Source organism: Perognathus longimembris, chromosome 1 (assembly GCF_023159225.1).
Source record: "Perognathus longimembris pacificus isolate PPM17 chromosome 1, ASM2315922v1, whole genome shotgun sequence".
Taxonomy (NCBI): Eukaryota; Metazoa; Chordata; class Mammalia; order Rodentia; family Heteromyidae; genus Perognathus; species Perognathus longimembris.
The window spans coordinates 40,100,506-40,117,650 of NC_063161.1; the positions used below are offsets into that span (position 1 = coordinate 40,100,506).

Below are 17,145 nucleotides of genomic sequence, written 5' to 3' on the forward strand. Positions count from 1 at the left end.
GTGCGCGGGAGCGGAGCCACGTGGGTCGAGCTGGAGCGCGGCTCGGATGGGGGAGTCTATCCCGCTGGCAGCCCCGGTCCCAGTGGAACAGGCGGTGCTGGAGACGTTCTTCTCTCACCTGGGTATCTTCTCTTACGACAAAGCCAAGGACAATGTGGAGAAGGAACGAGAGGCCAACAAGAGCGCGGGGGGCAGCTGGCTGTCGCTGCTGGCGGCCTTGGCGCACCTGGCCGCGGCCGAGAAGGTCTATCACAGCCTCACCTACCTGGGGCAGAAACTAGGTACCTCCGCCCCGCCCCCGTGCCCCTGGAGGAGGAAGGAAAGGGGGTGCTTTGCCCGGTCGCCAGTGGCTTGCGTTTCCTGTCTCGGTCACTCGCAGCACAGCGGCATTTCCAGGTCTCCTCCCACGGTTCCTTTCCGCCTCTCGGCTTCCGCAAGCCCCGCCCACCGGCCTGCGTCGCTGATTGATTGGCGGACAGGGCGGAGGCTCTTTGCCTGGTTGAGCCTCCCAACCCCGCGGGTTTACCATTTAAGCCGCATGCATGGATTGGTCCATAAAGGAAATTAACCGAACTCTGTCCTCCTGCTAAAGAGTGACACCACGCTTAGAGGAGCAAAAACTTGGCAGTACAACCTAATTGTATTCTCTCCTGTTTGGGAAAGGATCCGTGATTAAAATGTGCCAACTTTGTACCTATAAAGGATTTTAATAGGTCATCCAGCTCTCCCCTTTGATTCTTTACTGGAAGGTTTTCTTCCCCACGTTTGATTGCTAAAGTCTGGCCCAGTAGAACATGCCACCGAAAGTGGCTCACGCCTGTTATTGTGGCTGTTCAGGAGGCTGAGATCTGGAGGATTGTGTGATTTGAAGCTAGCTGGAGACTCCTATCTCCAGAATAACCAGCAAAAAGCTGGGCTGGAGGCATGGCTTAGGCTCAAGTGGTAGAGCACCAGCTGTGAACAAACAGGGCAAGCCAGAGTGGGAGACCCTGAGTTCAAATTCTGGTACTGCAGAGAGAGACAGAGACAGACACAGGGAGAGAGAGAGAGAGGGGAAGAGAACTTAAAAACTGATTTTTTAGATATTAAGTTGTAAAATGAAATGACACATGTTTTACATGATCCTTTAATATGCTTAAAATTTCATGATGTGAGATAAACTGTTGAAACCTTGGGAAATTATGAGCCTAATTAGAACTCTCTGGGAATAATTCAAAATAGCGATTTTGTAAATTGAAAGTATTGCAGAGATGGGCTAGGAATGTGGCTGGCTTATTGGAAGAGTGCTTGCCAAGCATTCATGAAGCCCTGGGTTCGATTCCTCAGTACCACATAAACAGAAAAGGCCAGAAGTGGTGCTGTGGCTCAAATGGTAGAACTCTAGCCTTGAGCACAGAAAGGCAGTGCCCCAGGATCGGCAAAAAAAAAAAAAAAAAAAAAAAAAAAAAAACTATTGCAAAGACATATATGTTGGATGTTTATGTTACCTTGTTTCTCAGGATGAATGAAAGCTAGTCCTAATCAGATTTTCCAAGCCAGGGTAGTCAGCAGGTAGGACTGTGTTCCTGATAGCTTTGAAAAAAGACCTGTTTAAAAGAAATATGTTGATGGTCTCTTTACTCCTAATACTAGTTTCGTTTTATGCAGTTTCATATACTGGTATATTAATAAACATGTAAAGCTACTTATTGTATTTAGTGTTTACAGTCCTGTACGGAAGGGTAATCCATTAGGAGTTGGATTCCTTTTTTTTGTAAAGTTAAAATTTTTGATAAGACCACCTCCTCCCTCATTTTTTGTTTTGTTTTGTTTTGCCTGTAGATTGAAGAAACCCAGTCTATGGAGGAGGAAGCTGCTCACCTTATAGCAACTAGCAAGCATAAAAGGAGAGACACAGGATAGAGAAGGGACCAGGGTCCCAAGAAATGCTACTTTTTTGTTTGTTTTTTTGGTCAGTACTGAGGATTGAACTCAAGGCCTCAAAGCATTCTACCACATGAGCCATGCTCTCAGTTCTTTCACTTTTAGTTTTTTAAAATCAGGCAATCTAGTGCTTTTACCCGAGTGGCCTTACACTGAGATCTTCCAGTTTCTGTCTCTGGAACAACTGAGATTAGAGGTATGAAACACTACACTCAGCCAAAGGCCATCCTTCCAGTGGAGGTTGAGGTCACCTAATTAATAAATGTCAATAAATAGAAAATTTGCCATAGAATTTAAGAACTCAATATATGTTATTCGTAGTCCTTATTTAAAGGAAAGAGTGTAGCATTGTTGAATGTGTGCTTTTTCTAGGTATATTGAAAATATTATTTCATTTTGTCTTTTCAGCATTCAAATACTAGTTTTATGTTAACAGCAACAATTAAGACTCAAAGTGGCTCAGTAGTTTGCATACCATGCAACTTACAATATAGTTTGGGGATTGAGATTAGTACTTTCATTAACTTCCTAAGCTGGGACATTTTGTCTGAGATATGGGCACAAATGGCCACCCATCCTTAGAGGTTTTGAATTAGTAGAAAATATGATGTGAATATGATTTTTTTTTTGGCCAGTCCTGGGCCTTGAACTCAGGGCCTGAGCACTGTCCCTGGCTTCTTTTTGCTCAAGGCTAGCACTCTATCACTTGAGCCACAGTGCCACTTCTGGCCATTTTCTATATATATATGTGGTGCTGAGGAATCGAACCCAGGGTTTCATGTATTCGAGACAAGCACTCTTGCCACTAGGCCATATTCCCAGCCCTGTGAATATGATTTTTTGGAGGGCTTCTTAAATATTAGTAGATTACCAGTTAGTATTTAGTAGGGTGAGCAGCCATTCAAGTTTATCTAGTACCAAGAGTTTCTAGGATCTGTAACTTGGTTTTAAAATCTGGAATAAATTGGGTTTGGTGGATTTAATATAGTCCCCTATTCTCAAAAGGCAGAAGCAAGAGGATATTTTTTTGAGCCCACAAGCTCAAGACTAGGCTTGGCAACATAGTGAGACCTGATCCCAAAAAAATGGGAAAAAACTCCCAAAATCTGGACTAAACATTTCCCAGGAAAACAATGTTAAGTGGAAAGTCTGTGGAAGCCATGGCAAGCCGTTTTACCAGTAGTATGGGATATAAATTTCATTTCTTTAAACATGTTAAACAGTGAATTCAAAACAATAATGAGAGAGAGAGAGAGAGGGAAAGAGAGAGAGAGAGAGAGACTTGGGCACCACTGGCTTAAGCTGTAATCTTAGCTTCTTTAGAGGCTGAAATCTGAGGATCATGGCTCAAAGCTAGCTGCGGCAGGAAACCTGAGGGTCTTCTTTCCACTTAATCACCAAAAAGCTGAAAATGGAGCTCAAGTGGTTGAGTACTAGCCCTGAGCACAAAAAGTTTAAAAAGCTAAGGGATAGCACCCAGGCCCTGAGTTCAAGCCCCAGCACCACCACCCCTACACACACTCTCACACACTCTGTCTCTGTCTCCATCTCCCTGTCTCTCTGTGTCTGTGTCTCTATCTGTCTGTCTATCTGTCTGTCTGTCTGTCTCTCTCTCTCTCTCTCTCTCTCTATATATATATATATATATATCATTAACTGGCTATTTTACAGATATCTTGATAAGCAATTCAACCCTAAGTAATATGTTTAGTAAGAGATAATTGACTAATGCATTTTGGATTTATTGACGGAAAAGGTAAAACTGCCACCCTTCTCTGAGAATTTTGTATATTCCTGTAAATCACTAATTTAAATATGCCTTAGTTCTTCATTCTCTTGATAACTTATCTCTTCCTTTGGTGGAGTGCCTAATAGCTTAGAAAAGATCAATGCAACTAGCTGTATAATGAAAAATAAAGTTGATCATGTATAAATGGATAACTGAGTAAATGATAGCTTGCTATCACTTTTGACTGTCCTAAAGAATGTATGTAATACGAACTTTGCTAATTTTCTTTGGAACCGCTGAAGTAGAGTAGCAGTTGCTTACGATTAGAGCCTGGTCTTAATAATTCACAATATTTGACTTAAAGTGTCAACCTTGTCAAGAACCCTACAATTTTCTTTTGTCTCTTGAAATCTCATTATATGTTTATGCATAAAAGGGGTTTTATATGGGTTCCATTTTATAGTGTGGCCTAGACACTATGATTCAAAGGAAAACACCCTTTTAAAGCAGGAACAAAGCATCTTGATTTACTAGGAACAAAAATGTTTTGATTATGTATTCTGTTTTTGTAAAAAGTACATTTTAAACCAAATGTGTTTTGTTTTTGTTTTGTTTCGTTGTTGGTTTTCAGTCCAGGTTGCTGTTATTTGCTTGGTTACTAATACTCTGAGATAAATCTGAATGCTCACTGAAGTGTACATGAATAAGAAAAATTATGTCTAGGTCCATTGCTATACTAATGAAGTGTAACAGGTATTCATTTGACATAGTCCTCTGTGAAATAGGAATCGGAAGTGTATCATAATCAGAGACTCAGAATAAGTTTTTTGTTAACTCAGTGAATTCCATGAGTTCTGGTTCTTTCCTTTGGGATGTTGGCAGGTGTTTGGTTCTTCTGGTTTCTCTTGCTTACCTGTCATAATGCTTATTTCATTTGCCTACCAGGGGGCCAGTCTTTCTTCAGCCGGAAGGATTCCATCCGCACCATCTACACCTCCCTGCATAATGAGCTGAAGAAGGTGGTGACTGGCCGTGGTGCCCTGGGTGGGACTGCGCCTCATGTGGAGGAACTCCTTTCTCACCTGTCAGAGCAGCTCTGCTTCTTTGTTCAGGCTCGAATGGAGATTGCAGATTTCTATGAGAAGATGTACACCCTCAGTACCCAGAAGTTCATCAGTGCTGAAGAACTTGTTGGCCTTTTAGAAACCATCCTCAAGAAATACAGCTCCAGGTCAGTACAGAGTGACAAGTTCTGAAGGTTTTTTTCCCCCACTTTTATGAAGCACTGTGGTGAAATAACTGAAGGAGAAATGTCTATTCCATTTTATACATATGAATTCACCAATAGGTAGCTATTAAACTTTTGGGTTTAGTTACCACCACGCTGAATGATTCTCCAAGCAATAGTGCAAAACTGAGAGCGAATTAATCCTTTAAGGTGTCTTTTTTTGTTGTTGCTGTTTTGTTTTTTAGTGCTAGACCTGGGGCTTGAGCTCAGGGCCTAGGTGCTGTTCCTGAACTTTTTTGTTCAAGGCTAGCAATCTACCACTTGAACCACAGCTCTACCTCTGGCTTTTTTTTTTTGGAGACAAGAGTCTCATAGACTTCCTGCCCTGGCTGGCTTCAAACCACAATCCCAGCCTCTTGATTTTTTTTTTTTTTTTTTGGCCAGTCCTGGGGCTTGGCCTCAGGGTCTGAGCACTGTCCCTGGCTTCTTTTTGCTCAAGGCTAGCACTCTGCCGCTTGAGCCACAGCGTCACTTTTGGCCATTTTCTGTATATGTGGTGCTGGGGAATTGAACCCAGGGCCTCATGTATACGAGGCAAGCGTTCTTGCCACTAGGCCATATCCCCAGCCCAATCCCAGCCTCTTGAGTAGCTAGGATTACAGGTGTGAGCCACCAGCTTTCAAGGTTACATTTTAGTGGGTTTTGCTGCTGTTTATAAACTAGTTCATTCAGTAAAAGAATTATATATAGAGAAATGTGACTTTAGCAAATAAGTGTCCCCTTTCTTTTAGATTTTTGGTAGTTAACTGGAGATGAGTCTCATGGATTTATCTGCCTCAGCTGGCTTTGAACCTGGATCCTCAGGTCTCAGCCTGCTGAGGAGTGAGGATTATAAGCATGAGCCACTAGGCCTAGTTAGGTATCTACTTTTGAGAAGAGTATCTTTTTTTTTTTTCTTTTTCTTTTTGGTAGGTCATAGGGCTTGAACTGTGGGCCTGGGCACTGTCCTTCGCTCTTCACTTGAGCCACAGTGCTACTTCCAGTTTTCTGGTGATTAATTGGAGATAAGAGTCTCACAGACTAAACATAATGTCTTGCACATAGTAGATCTTTTATAATTGTATGCCAGACTAATTGGAAAGTGATTTCTTTGAAGGATACCACTGCTTTGAGTATATGAATTTAGATTTTGGTTTAAAAAAGAAGTTGGATATGGTGGCCTGTGCCTAAAGCCCTAGCCTTTTAGAAGACTGAAGCAGGATGATAGCAGTTGAACTAGCCTTGACAAGTTAGTGAGACTATTTGTCAAAATATATAAACAAAAGGTCTTTTAGACTGGAAGTATGGCTCAAGTGGAAGAACACAAGCTGGGAACCAAAAAAGAACCAGAGAGAACTCCAGTCCTGGGTATAAGCCTTAATACCAGCAACAAACAAACACATTAATAAAGTAAAAGGATTCAGAATGTAGCTCAGTTGCAGAGCACTGGCCTAACCTATATAAGGCCCAGTTTGATTCCCAGTACTGCAAAGGGAAAGTGGGGTAGATAATTTATATCCTTTAACGAAGGCTTCTGTGCATTTGATTAGTAGAATGATGGGGTGGGAGGAAAGTGAGGAGACTAAAAGTGATTTTATAGAGGAAGTAAAATCTCAGATGAGCTTAAAAGGCAGGTTGGCTTTTGATAGCAAAGGTAGGAAGAAGAGATGAGAAGGTATTTGCAGAATATAATCCTTGGGGCTTGGGTACTTGTTCTCTTTTCCTTGAATGCTACTTCTGTCTTTAAACCTTGTTCAGTGGACGAGAAGCTTTCTCTTGCTGTCCTACCAAAATTATCTTTCTTTTAGTCACCATCCTCTTCTGCTATTATGATTTATTTTGTTATTATTATTATTGTTACTGACAAAACTGGAGTTTGAACTCAGGGCCTTATCCTTGCTAGGCAGTTAGTTACTCTACCACTTGAGTCATGCCCCTATCCCTTTTTGCTTTAGTTATATTTTATGCTTTGTGCTTGGGGCTGGCCTGGGATTTTGATCCTCCTACTATGCCAATCACTTAGCTGAGAATACGGTTTTTTTGTTTTGTTCTGTTTTTGTCAGTGCAAGGTTTCGTTTATTGAGATAGATCCTGCTATTATATAAGGCACAGGAGCCAATCAGGTCAAAGATCGGCAGGAAGGGGAGGGGTGTACGTGCACCTATCTAGGGACTGTGAGGGGAGGCCTGAGCTGTCCTTCAAGGGTGGAAAGGCCAGGGACCAATCCTAAGAGGTGTCCTAATTTTCCATCACAGCCCACAGGACCGCCTCTGGGTTCACCATCAGGCACCATCTTAGCCACACGTGGTCCCAAGGCCAGGAGGCAGGGCCAGCTAGAACTGCCTTTTCAGGTTCTGGCGTAATAGCCACATGTGACCCCAGGGCTGGGAAACAGGTGGGGCCAGCTAGTTGCCTCTTTCTGATATAACATGCCCTGGCATGTCCCACATCTCCCCCTTTTTCTTTTATTAGCAGGTGGCTGCCCTACTCAAGAATGTGCTTGTCTTAGGTTGCCCCCCTCTGAGGATCTTACCTGTCATTGATTACCACTCTAGCTCTTCAGGCAATCCTACCTGTGGGGCCTGCCAGCCCAGTAGAAGGACTCGGGGGGAGGGATTGACACTCAAGAGGAGGCCCTGTTATTTTTGCCTCATGCCTGTACACCCTGGTATGGGCCACGGCCAACCTCATAGGGTTCCCAATCGGCTTAAGACAGCATATTGCTGTCGAACCACCATTAACTGGACAGCTCTGGCTCGTTCCTTAAGAAATTGGAGAAGCCTATTAACCATGCAAGGGCCAAATGTAAACACAAGAATTATGGTAACCAAGGGGCCCACAAGGGGGAGAAGGTAAGGGAGCCACCCATTTAGCCCAGTCCAGAGAAAATTGGAGTTCAGTCCGTCTTGGTGCCGCTCAAGATAAAAGCAGGCAGAGTCCCCCTTCTCTGGCGGTGAGCAGGTCCAGGCCCCAGCGATTCTGGGAGGACCACGGCAGCCAAGGAATCAAGTTGAGATTGCAGATCTAGGATAGTGCTAGCAACTTGATGCATATCATTAATCATTTGTTTAGACAGTTTAGCATAAACATGAAGTGAGGTACCAAGATCCCCAACGCCTGTTCCCACCCCAGCAGCAACCCCTAAGCTCAGCAACAAAGGAAGGGCAAGGGCAGTCCTAGGTGACCTGTTAGCAATGTGGTCTACAATGGGGATAGGTAAAGACTGATTATTGGGGATGACATCAACGTCCAGCAAAGGGAAAACAATCGAACAAACTCCATTCCAATTCTTTGGCAATAAGCTGTAGGCAGTATCGCCACAGAGAAACACCGTGCCATTGGGGGGGCATAAGGACGTTGAGGCAGAGTCATATAACTTTATTATCATTGCAAAAGGCAGGGTTCAGACCTCCTACATCAAGGGTACCATTTCCAATAAAGCAAGTAACATTTAGTAGACAAAGGGTAAGGGTGGATACCCCTGAACGATGGGGTAGGGCTGGGCAACTGGAAAGAAGGGAGGAGTCTTGTACCCCATCCCCAGGGGCAAATGACTCCTCTTCAAAAGCTGCTTGAAAAAGCCCATTACTAGTCCTTGTACAGGTCCTCCGGCCCAGGGAAGATGTATGAGGAACAGGTACCCAAAGTGAGTGGTGCTGGGTCAAAATTACGATCCTATCTTGACAGGGTAGCAGTGCACAGAGTGAAGATGTAGATTCTTCCAGATGACTGTCAGGCGGTCCTCCATCTTAACCCAAATAGGATGAGCAGGGGCCCTGGTGGCAGCAGGCAGCAGTGTCTTCCAGTGGCTCCAATAGACTGTCACACCTCTTGCTGCGCTGCCTGCAACTTTCTGCATAGACTGGTTAGAGAAGCTTAACCTAACGCCTGACGAGCAAAATCTAACATTTTCCTGGTTGCTTTTTAAGTACACTGGCTTTTGCAAGCTGGCGCTCCACTAAATTCCAAAACAGCTTTAGGCAATCAATGGCCCTTGGGTAATTTTGCCAGGACAATAATTTTTAGTAATCAGACATTTTTAATAAGGCTAGGATTTTCTAGGCCAACATAGAAGGTTTGGCCTATAGCCATCTCTCACAAGTGCAGTCTCTGCTCTTGTACACTTGTTAGCACTGCTTTCTATACCTCTGGTTTATCCTGCCTCATCTTTTAAAAATAACTATAATCCCTCAATCCTTAAGGGGAGCTGATGGGCAAAGATCATCTATCTTCTGTAACTTTTTCAGGCTGACAACAATGCCTACATTAACTTTTAATAATTATATACACTTTTTCTTGGGGCTACAGCACTGAAGTCTTTTAACATTCTACTTTGTAAAAGTATTTTCCTGACTGGCTGGGGGAACTGACAGTAAGACCATCCTAAAAGCTGTTTAGCAGATATGGAGTTGGACATATTCATAGATAAAGTAGGGTCACAGAATGGGTTATATTCAGTGCAGTTTTGTAGCCACACACCAAAAGGTCCCCAATCATACCACGTATGTTGGGATGTATTCCATATAGTTGGTAAAATTCCTCGACAAGTTTCCCAATGCCTTTCAGTAAAATTCAGGTTCAGATAAGTAAAAATGTCACATTTAGTAGGCCAGCAGGACTAGGATAATTGTCTAACTTATAGGTATGAGATCCCACAGACCAAGAAGACAGTCTAACCAGCCGAGTTCTACTGGAATTATATGAACCTCCGTGTTGAATCCAATATTAATATTTAAAAGGATAACATGGGGAATGGCCTAGACAGATAGCCTTAGAAAACTGAGAATAAGAGAAGTTAAAAGAACATCCTTCTTCCATGGAAAAGACTGGAATGCCAGACCCATAAGGGGGAGAGAGTAAGTCAGGAATAGATGTAGAAACAGAGATGGGGGCTTCTGTCCATAAATATGGACATAATAAAGGAGGATTAAGAATATAGGCCCAATACATTATCTTGAATGTAGCCCATACAGGTTATCAGTGCACACCTGTCCATTAGAATGGCCTTATGACTTGGATGAGAATGTCTCACCCAGATCTTGATGCACGGGGGGTGGGGGGGGGTGTTTGTTGCCGGATCCACTGGAGCAGGTGCTAGAAAGATGGGCTGTCTTCTGTAGAAACATAAGCGTACCCTCGCCCCTGGGTTATTATCTCCCCTGGAACACAATCTAGCCCCATACCCAATGAAGTCCAGATAGCCTGTGGCTTGTTTAACAAAGGCAGGGCTAAGAAGTGGTGCTCTGCTCTGGCCATTTATCTTCTAGAGGCAAATTTTAAAAATTAAGAACAAATAAATTAAGAACAAATATTGCTTCCTCAATAATGGCTTGGGCTATTTCATAAAGACTTTTCATAGAAGTCTCATACCCCTCGGTACTATCCATATTCCCCCTTTTTTATCTTTTGAGCTTGTTTTACTACACCTTGACCTTGAAGATTATATTTAATTTATGTATGAAACTTTAAAGGTAGCATGTTCTTTTGTGGGAGCAAAAGAGATTAAAGCATCTACTTGAGAATTACCATATGCCATAGGACCTGACAAATTAGAATGAGCATGAATGTGAATTACATACAGGGAGTGCTGTCTTTGGCGTAACAGGCTTTGTAATTGTTTAAATATATAACAGCCCATAAGTCATTTTGTTGTGCTGATTTTCAGGGAGTGAGAAAAACTTGATATTTACTGTTGCAAGTGCGAAGGCAAAATTTGCAACAACTCTGATACAATATTTTTATCAGTTGCTGCAAATAATAAATCATTTTATTGGAAACCTGTAAGGCAAACTGGAGTAGCAATTAAACTATAGTTCCTCTTTAAAATAAAGTACAGTTTCAGTCTTGAACACATTCACACCCACATACGTGTGCACGTGCACATGCACACATACATACATTCACATATGCAAGTATTTATGTAAAAGAACTTAAAAGCGCTCAAAACAACTATTGGCCGTACAATTTTTAGTGGCAAGAGGTATTTTTCCCAATCTTACTCTTGCAATGACCAAAACATAAGACAAAACCTTTAATAAATGATTTTAGCCCTTTTTTTTTTTTTTTTTTGCCAGTCCTGGGCCTTAGACTCAGGGCCTGAGCACTGTCCCTGGCTTCCTTTTGCTCAAGGCTAGCACTCTTCCACTTGAGCCACAGCGCCACTTCTGGCCCTTTTCTGTATATGTGGTGCTGGGGAATCAAACCTAGGGCCTCATGTATACGAGGCAAGCTCTCTTGCCACTAGGCCATATCCCCAGCCCCGATTTTAGCACTTTTTAGTCTCATTTACCAGGGCCTGTTAGTTTTAGCAAGTTATTTTAGCATACTAAATACTTTTCAGCTGAAGATAACTGGGCTGGGGTCCCCTGGAGTATAACTGAGCCCACCCAGCACTTGACTCTAGTGTCTAGCCCAAATTTTAGCTAGGGGCATTTTACAGTTTTGAATTACTCTCAGGCTAAGATTATCCAGCTGTTTGAACCAGGCTCTTAGCAGCCTGCAGTTTTATGGGAAACAAAGGTTTATATTTAAAACTGGTACCAACTTCAAAGACAAAACTAGTCAAGACAAAACAGGACATAGAAATAGAGGCTTTATGCCTTGGATGGCATGTTCAGTGTCCACAAGCTGCCAGCCAGAGTGATGGAAAGCCCATAGGGCCCTGAAAATTCTCAGGGGGATCCTCCCCAGTGGAGATTTCCATCCCCCGGCAATCAGCCTGCCGAGGCTGCCCGCCAGAGGCCACTTTTCCCAATATAGCAGTCCACACAAAACACAACTAATCAGACAAGGACAAGGACACATGAAACATATGCATGAAACGTAGCGCTGGTGCGAATTAAAAATGCAATTGCAGTAAAAATTCTCTCGAGAGGTAGAAGAAGAATCACTGGTCCTTCCGCAATTCCAAGCGGATGGACCGAAACGGGGAGTGCTGGCTCCCCTGCTGGTGCCTGATTGTAAGGAAATAGCAAGAGAGAGAAACAGAACCGTAGGAATCAGAAGAAAGGTAAAAGTGGGCCGGCGGCTGCAATCTTTTGTTTTTTACTTTCACCTTCCTGAAGGCCCCTGGCAGATCTCAAGAGCCTCTGTAGCATCCTGACTACTGCTGAGCTGCCTAAATTAGCGTCATTCTCTGAAGAAGCATATGTAGAGGCCGAAGGCTTATTAGATGATAATTTTTCTTTAACAAAACTGACAGGAGATTGTTGTTCAGGTGAAGCCTTAACTTTTAGCTCCTGCCCAATTTGAATTTCTGCCTCCTCTGGCAAGTTATAGGCCTTCATGGCTTTCTCTACATTTGTACAAGATGGTGGAGAACTTCCAGTAGGGGAGGGGTGACAATATGGCAGAGGCTGCTGAGAATGCAGTTATACCTGGCTTGTTTCTTAAAGTAGGGGTATTTTCCCCCAGGCTAACCTCAAAATACAATCCTCCCAATCCTTGCCTCCTGAGTTGGGATTATAGACCCATGCCTTGGCCTCTTGAGTGCTTGGATTACAAATGTGCACCAATATATCTGACAGTAGATGTAATTGTGCCTCTCACTTGGAAGGAACTGCATGAGGTAGATTTGTGATGGAGAAATATTGTGTTTTTGAAGGAGTTTTGTTTCTCATTAGAATATCACACAAGTCTATTTTGCATTTTATGTCATTCTGTGGAGTTTGCTGATCCTCTCTTTCTCCCTTCCTTCCTTTCTTTACAGCAGATGTTCTCTGCAAATAGTTGTCAGTTTATTTTGTATGCAGACTCTTGTTGCCATAGCTTAGGTGTGTATTTTTGGATTACAACTATTTAGCAGATCCCTCTATGATACGAGTTGTAAATAACTATGAGGCACACAGCAGGGTGGAAAGAGAAATGATGCAGCATAATGTGAATCTCTATGTGTAAGCAGACTTAATATTACCATAGATTTTTAGTTCTTGAGAATGAAAAAATGTCAACACTCACATTCTCCTTTGATTCTCTTTGGATGCTGAGCATTTAAACACTTTTACTATGTCATGGAAAGCTTGTTCAGAATTTCTTCTGATGGTTTGTACAATGAATTCATGTCCTTTGAAAGAGAATATTGTATATAAATGCCAGTTTCCAACTGAAGGCAGTAGAAAAGTAATAGAAGTGTTAGTTATATAGGTGATTCCTGACTTACAATAGTTTGATTTACCAGTTTTCAACTTTACAGGGGTGTAAAAGTGATACACATTCTGTAGAAACTATTTGGGTTTTGGTAATTTTCTGGGATAGCAATATATAGAACAGTACAGTACTCCAGCAGACCTAGAAAGTATGTATATGTGTGTATTTAATATATATATATATATATTTAAACTATAGAACATAGGTCAAAAAGTTTAAAAACATTTTGTGTGGGAATGAGTGGGAATGAAAACACACAGTATTGTGACAGTGTAATATTAAATTTTAGGTTATTTGATATCTCGACAAAGTGGAAAAAAGGTAGGAATGTGGCTCAAACTGAGTATGGACTACACTATTCAATCATTTAAAGGTTGTCTTACACATTTTTGGCTTTATCCTAAGTGGAAAGTGATCTTGCTTGTCTACCTTTATTCTATTATTTTGGCAGTAATAAGATTTTAATTCAAGGCTTTGAGCTTTCTAGGCTGGTGCTTGTCACTTGAACTGCAACTCCAGATCTACTTTTTTGTTGTTGTTGTTGTTGTTGGTCACGGAGCTTGAACTCAGAACCTGGGCATTGTTCCTGAGCTCTTCAGCTCAAGGCTAGTGATCTCCCACTTGAGCCACAGTGCCAATTCTGGTTTTCTGGTGGTTAATTGTTGGAGATAAGCATCTCACAAACTTTCTTGCCCCGGCTGGCTTTGAACTGCAATGCTTAGATCTCAGCCTCTGATAGATAGGATTATAGGCGTAAGCCACCAACTCGCAGCTCCAGATCTACTTTTTGCTGGTTATTTTGGAGATGAAGTCTAGTGAACTTTTCTACTCAGTCTGGCTTCCAACCAATATCCTCTAGATCTCAGACTCCTGAGTAGCTAGGATTGCAAGCATAATTGCCCATTTTAAAATCATGATCAGATATGAAGAAAATTTGGAACTAGAATAAGGGCTGCATGGTAAATGTATTTTTCTTGAACATACTGTATTGTCTACAAAGTTTCAGACATAGGTTTGTTGTGTTTGATCTACAACACAGGTTAAATAATACCACCTGGTGTTACTATGAACTGTAAATGAGTTTATCTGCTTATGTATGTACTCAACACCTGTATTAGTGACTTTTCCTGTTATTTCCACCCCTTTAGGATCACACTCTGAAAAGATGTCTTATTTTATTTATTTATTTATTTATTGCCAGTCCTGGGCCTTGGGCTCAGAGCCTGAGCACTGTCCCTGGCTTCTTTTTGCTCCAGGCTAGCACTCTGCCACTTGAGCCACAGCGCCACTTCTGGCCGTTTTCTATATATGTGGTGCTGGGGAATGGAACCCAGGGCTTCATGCATACGAGACAAGTAGGCCATATTCCCGGCCCCTAAGATTTCTTATTTTGATGATATGTTACTTGTATAATCCTCAAGATAATAGTAGGAAGAATTACAGCTAATTTTTTTTGTGTGTGTTTGTTTTGGGTGGTATTGATATTAGAACTGGACCTCATGTTTGCTAGTCAGGTGCTCTACCACTGGAGCCACACCCCCTTTTTGAGATAGGGTCTTATGCTTTTACCAAGATCCACCTCAGGCTATGATTCTGCTGTATGCACCTCCTATGTAATTGAGATCACAGGTGGCAAGCACTGAACCTGGCTGGTTGGTTGAAATGGGCTAATTTTTGTCATGGCTAGCATTGAACCACAGTCCTCCTGATCTCTGTCTTCTGATCAGCCGGGATTACAAACATGAGCCATTTTGCCCTGCTCAGTTTTTATGTATTTGAATAGAATATGCCAGGCTCTTTCCATAGGAGAATATGATATTGACAAAATTCGGAAATACTGAAATTATATCGGTATTTTAAGACAACATTTTTCTTCCACCTTTCCATCCTCTGCTCTCACATGTATAATTATTCTGGCCACATTTTATTCAAGGTAGAAATTGTTAATGTTAAAGGGCATTTCCATTCATTTTTTCCCCAATTTTCCTCCTCCATTTAGATTTCACCATCCAATCCTCAGTCCTTTGGAAAGCAGTTTCCAGCTGGAAGTGGACGTCTTGAGTCATCTCCTGAAGGCCCAGGCCCAGATCTCAGAGTGGAAATTCCTCCCATCTCTGGTTAATTTGCACAGTGCTCATACCAAGCTACAGACCTGGGGCCAGATCTTTGAAAAGCAGAGGGAAACCAAGAAACATCTGTTCGGAGGGCAGTCCCAGAAGGCTGTTCAGCCTCCACATCTTTTCCTTTGGCTAATGAAACTGAAAAACATGCTGTTGGCCAAGTTTAGCTTTTACTTTCATGAGGCACTCAGTCGACAAACAACTGCTTCAGAAATGAAAGCGTTGACTGCGAAGGCTAACCCAGACCTTTTTGGAAAGATTTCCAGCTTCATCAGGAAATATGATGCTGCCAACGTGTCCTTAATTTTTGACAACCGAGGTTCAGAGAGCTTTCAGGGTCATGGTTATCACCATCCCCATTCCTATAGAGAAGCTCCTAAGGGTGTGGACCAGTATCCTGCTGTGGTGTCTCTGCCTAGTGACAGGCCGGTCATGCACTGGCCAAATGTCATCATGATTATGACAGACCGCACATCTGACCTGAACAGCTTGGAGAAAGTGGTACACTTCTATGATGACAAAGTCCAGAGCACTTACTTCCTGACCCGCCCAGAACCCCACTTTACCATTGTTGTCATATTTGAGTCAAAAAAATCAGAGAGAGACTCCCATTTTATTTCCTTCCTCAATGAGCTCTCTCTTGCTCTTAAGAACCCCAAAGTTTTTGCAAGTCTGAAACCTGGTTCCAAAGGCTAGCTAGATGATTTGAATGAAAGATTTTTCAAGATTGGAAATTGTGTTCTTAATAATCTTGTTGATTGACAGTGGAACTTACCTCCATTTGTGCTTCTTTGAGAGCTAAATTAAAGACAAACCCTCCCTAATTGTGCTGGACACTTTATAAGCAATTAAGGCTAATTGAATGAAATATCCAAAGAGTAACCTAGGAACTGATCTTGGTCTACTGTGTATCTCCATAGTACAGTGAAGTAGTTTCAGTATTGTATTTTGTGTCAAATGAATATTTATTGCCCTTTGGTTTTTCTTGCCATAGTTATTATAAACATTGTGCCCTCATGTACTTCCAGTCACCCTCTTTCCTGCTTTGTGGAAAAATAACTGGGATAAATACTAAATAGGTATTTTCTGTCTCATAAATTAGCAATATAGAACTTCTTGTTTTATAATTCTGGCCTGTAAATTCATATTTTTGATGCCCAAGTAGGATTGGTAAGAAATTTGAAGTTGAAGGTGAGCCAGATTGGTAGCATAACATGAGCTTTACCAGTTAAGAAGATTTACAGTGACTGTAGTAGCCTTACATTCTTTTTGTGTTAGATGCATTCCTATCTGACCTGATTTTTACCTTCATAAGGTTGAAATTTTTCATTGATTTAAAGTCAGCATAAGGCATCTTGTGGGATTTCTTTATTCTTTTTTTTTTTTTTTCCAGTGCTGGGGCTTGAACTCAGGGCCTGTGTACTGTCCCTGAGATTCTTTTGCTCAAGGCTAGCACTCTACCCCTTGAGCCACAGTGCCATTTCTGGCTTTTTTTTTTTGTTTATATGGTACTGATGAATTGAACTCAGGGCTTCATGCATGCTAGGCAAGCACTCTACCACTAAGCTATATTTCCACTGAATTTCTTTATTCTTCAGCACATTCTGTAATTTGACTTTTATCACTTTAATGCTGAAACTTGTTTTCATAGTTGACTGTACTTGGGGCTAAGAAAGTATACAGTCTTCTTTTTTTGTTGTTTTTGGTAGTCATGGGGCTTGAACTCAGGGCCTAGACACTGTCCCTGAACTTTTTCACTCAAGGCTAGTTAATTGGAGATAAGCACTTCATGACTTTCCTGTCTGGGCTGGTTTTGAACCATGATCCTCAGATCTCAGCCTCCTGAGTAGTTAGGATTACAGGAGCCCAGCTACAGTCTTCTTTTTTTAGCCACAGATTTTCATATAACAGACTATTTTCATAAAATGAAGGTCTTGTTAGCCTTGTGCTTCCTAAAAGTC

The 17,145-nt window shown here is 41.9% G+C and overlaps 1 protein-coding gene across 1 annotated transcript; it reads left to right on the forward strand.

Moving 5' to 3' along the window:
• Positions 1–24: 24 nt before the first annotated feature.
• Positions 25–16,942, forward strand: Kics2 (KICSTOR subunit 2). Its single transcript, XM_048360357.1, has 3 exons — positions 25–281; positions 4,598–4,883; positions 15,064–16,942. The coding sequence occupies exons 1-3, from the start codon at positions 47–49 to the stop codon at positions 15,878–15,880; spliced, it is 1,338 nt and encodes a 445-aa protein (XP_048216314.1). The 5' UTR covers positions 25–46; the 3' UTR covers positions 15,881–16,942.
• Positions 16,943–17,145: the final 203 nt, after the last annotated feature.

Coding starts and splice junctions, on each gene's coding strand:
- Kics2 (XM_048360357.1), top strand. CDS start 47: ATGGGGGAGTCTATCCCGCTGGCAGCCCCGGTCCCAGTGGAACAGGCG. Junction 282..4,597: donor CTACCTGGGGCAGAAACTAG/GTACCTCCGCCC, acceptor TTTGCCTACCAG/GGGGCCAGTCTTTCTTCAGC. Junction 4,884..15,063: donor CTCAAGAAATACAGCTCCAG/GTCAGTACAGAG, acceptor TCCTCCATTTAG/ATTTCACCATCCAATCCTCA.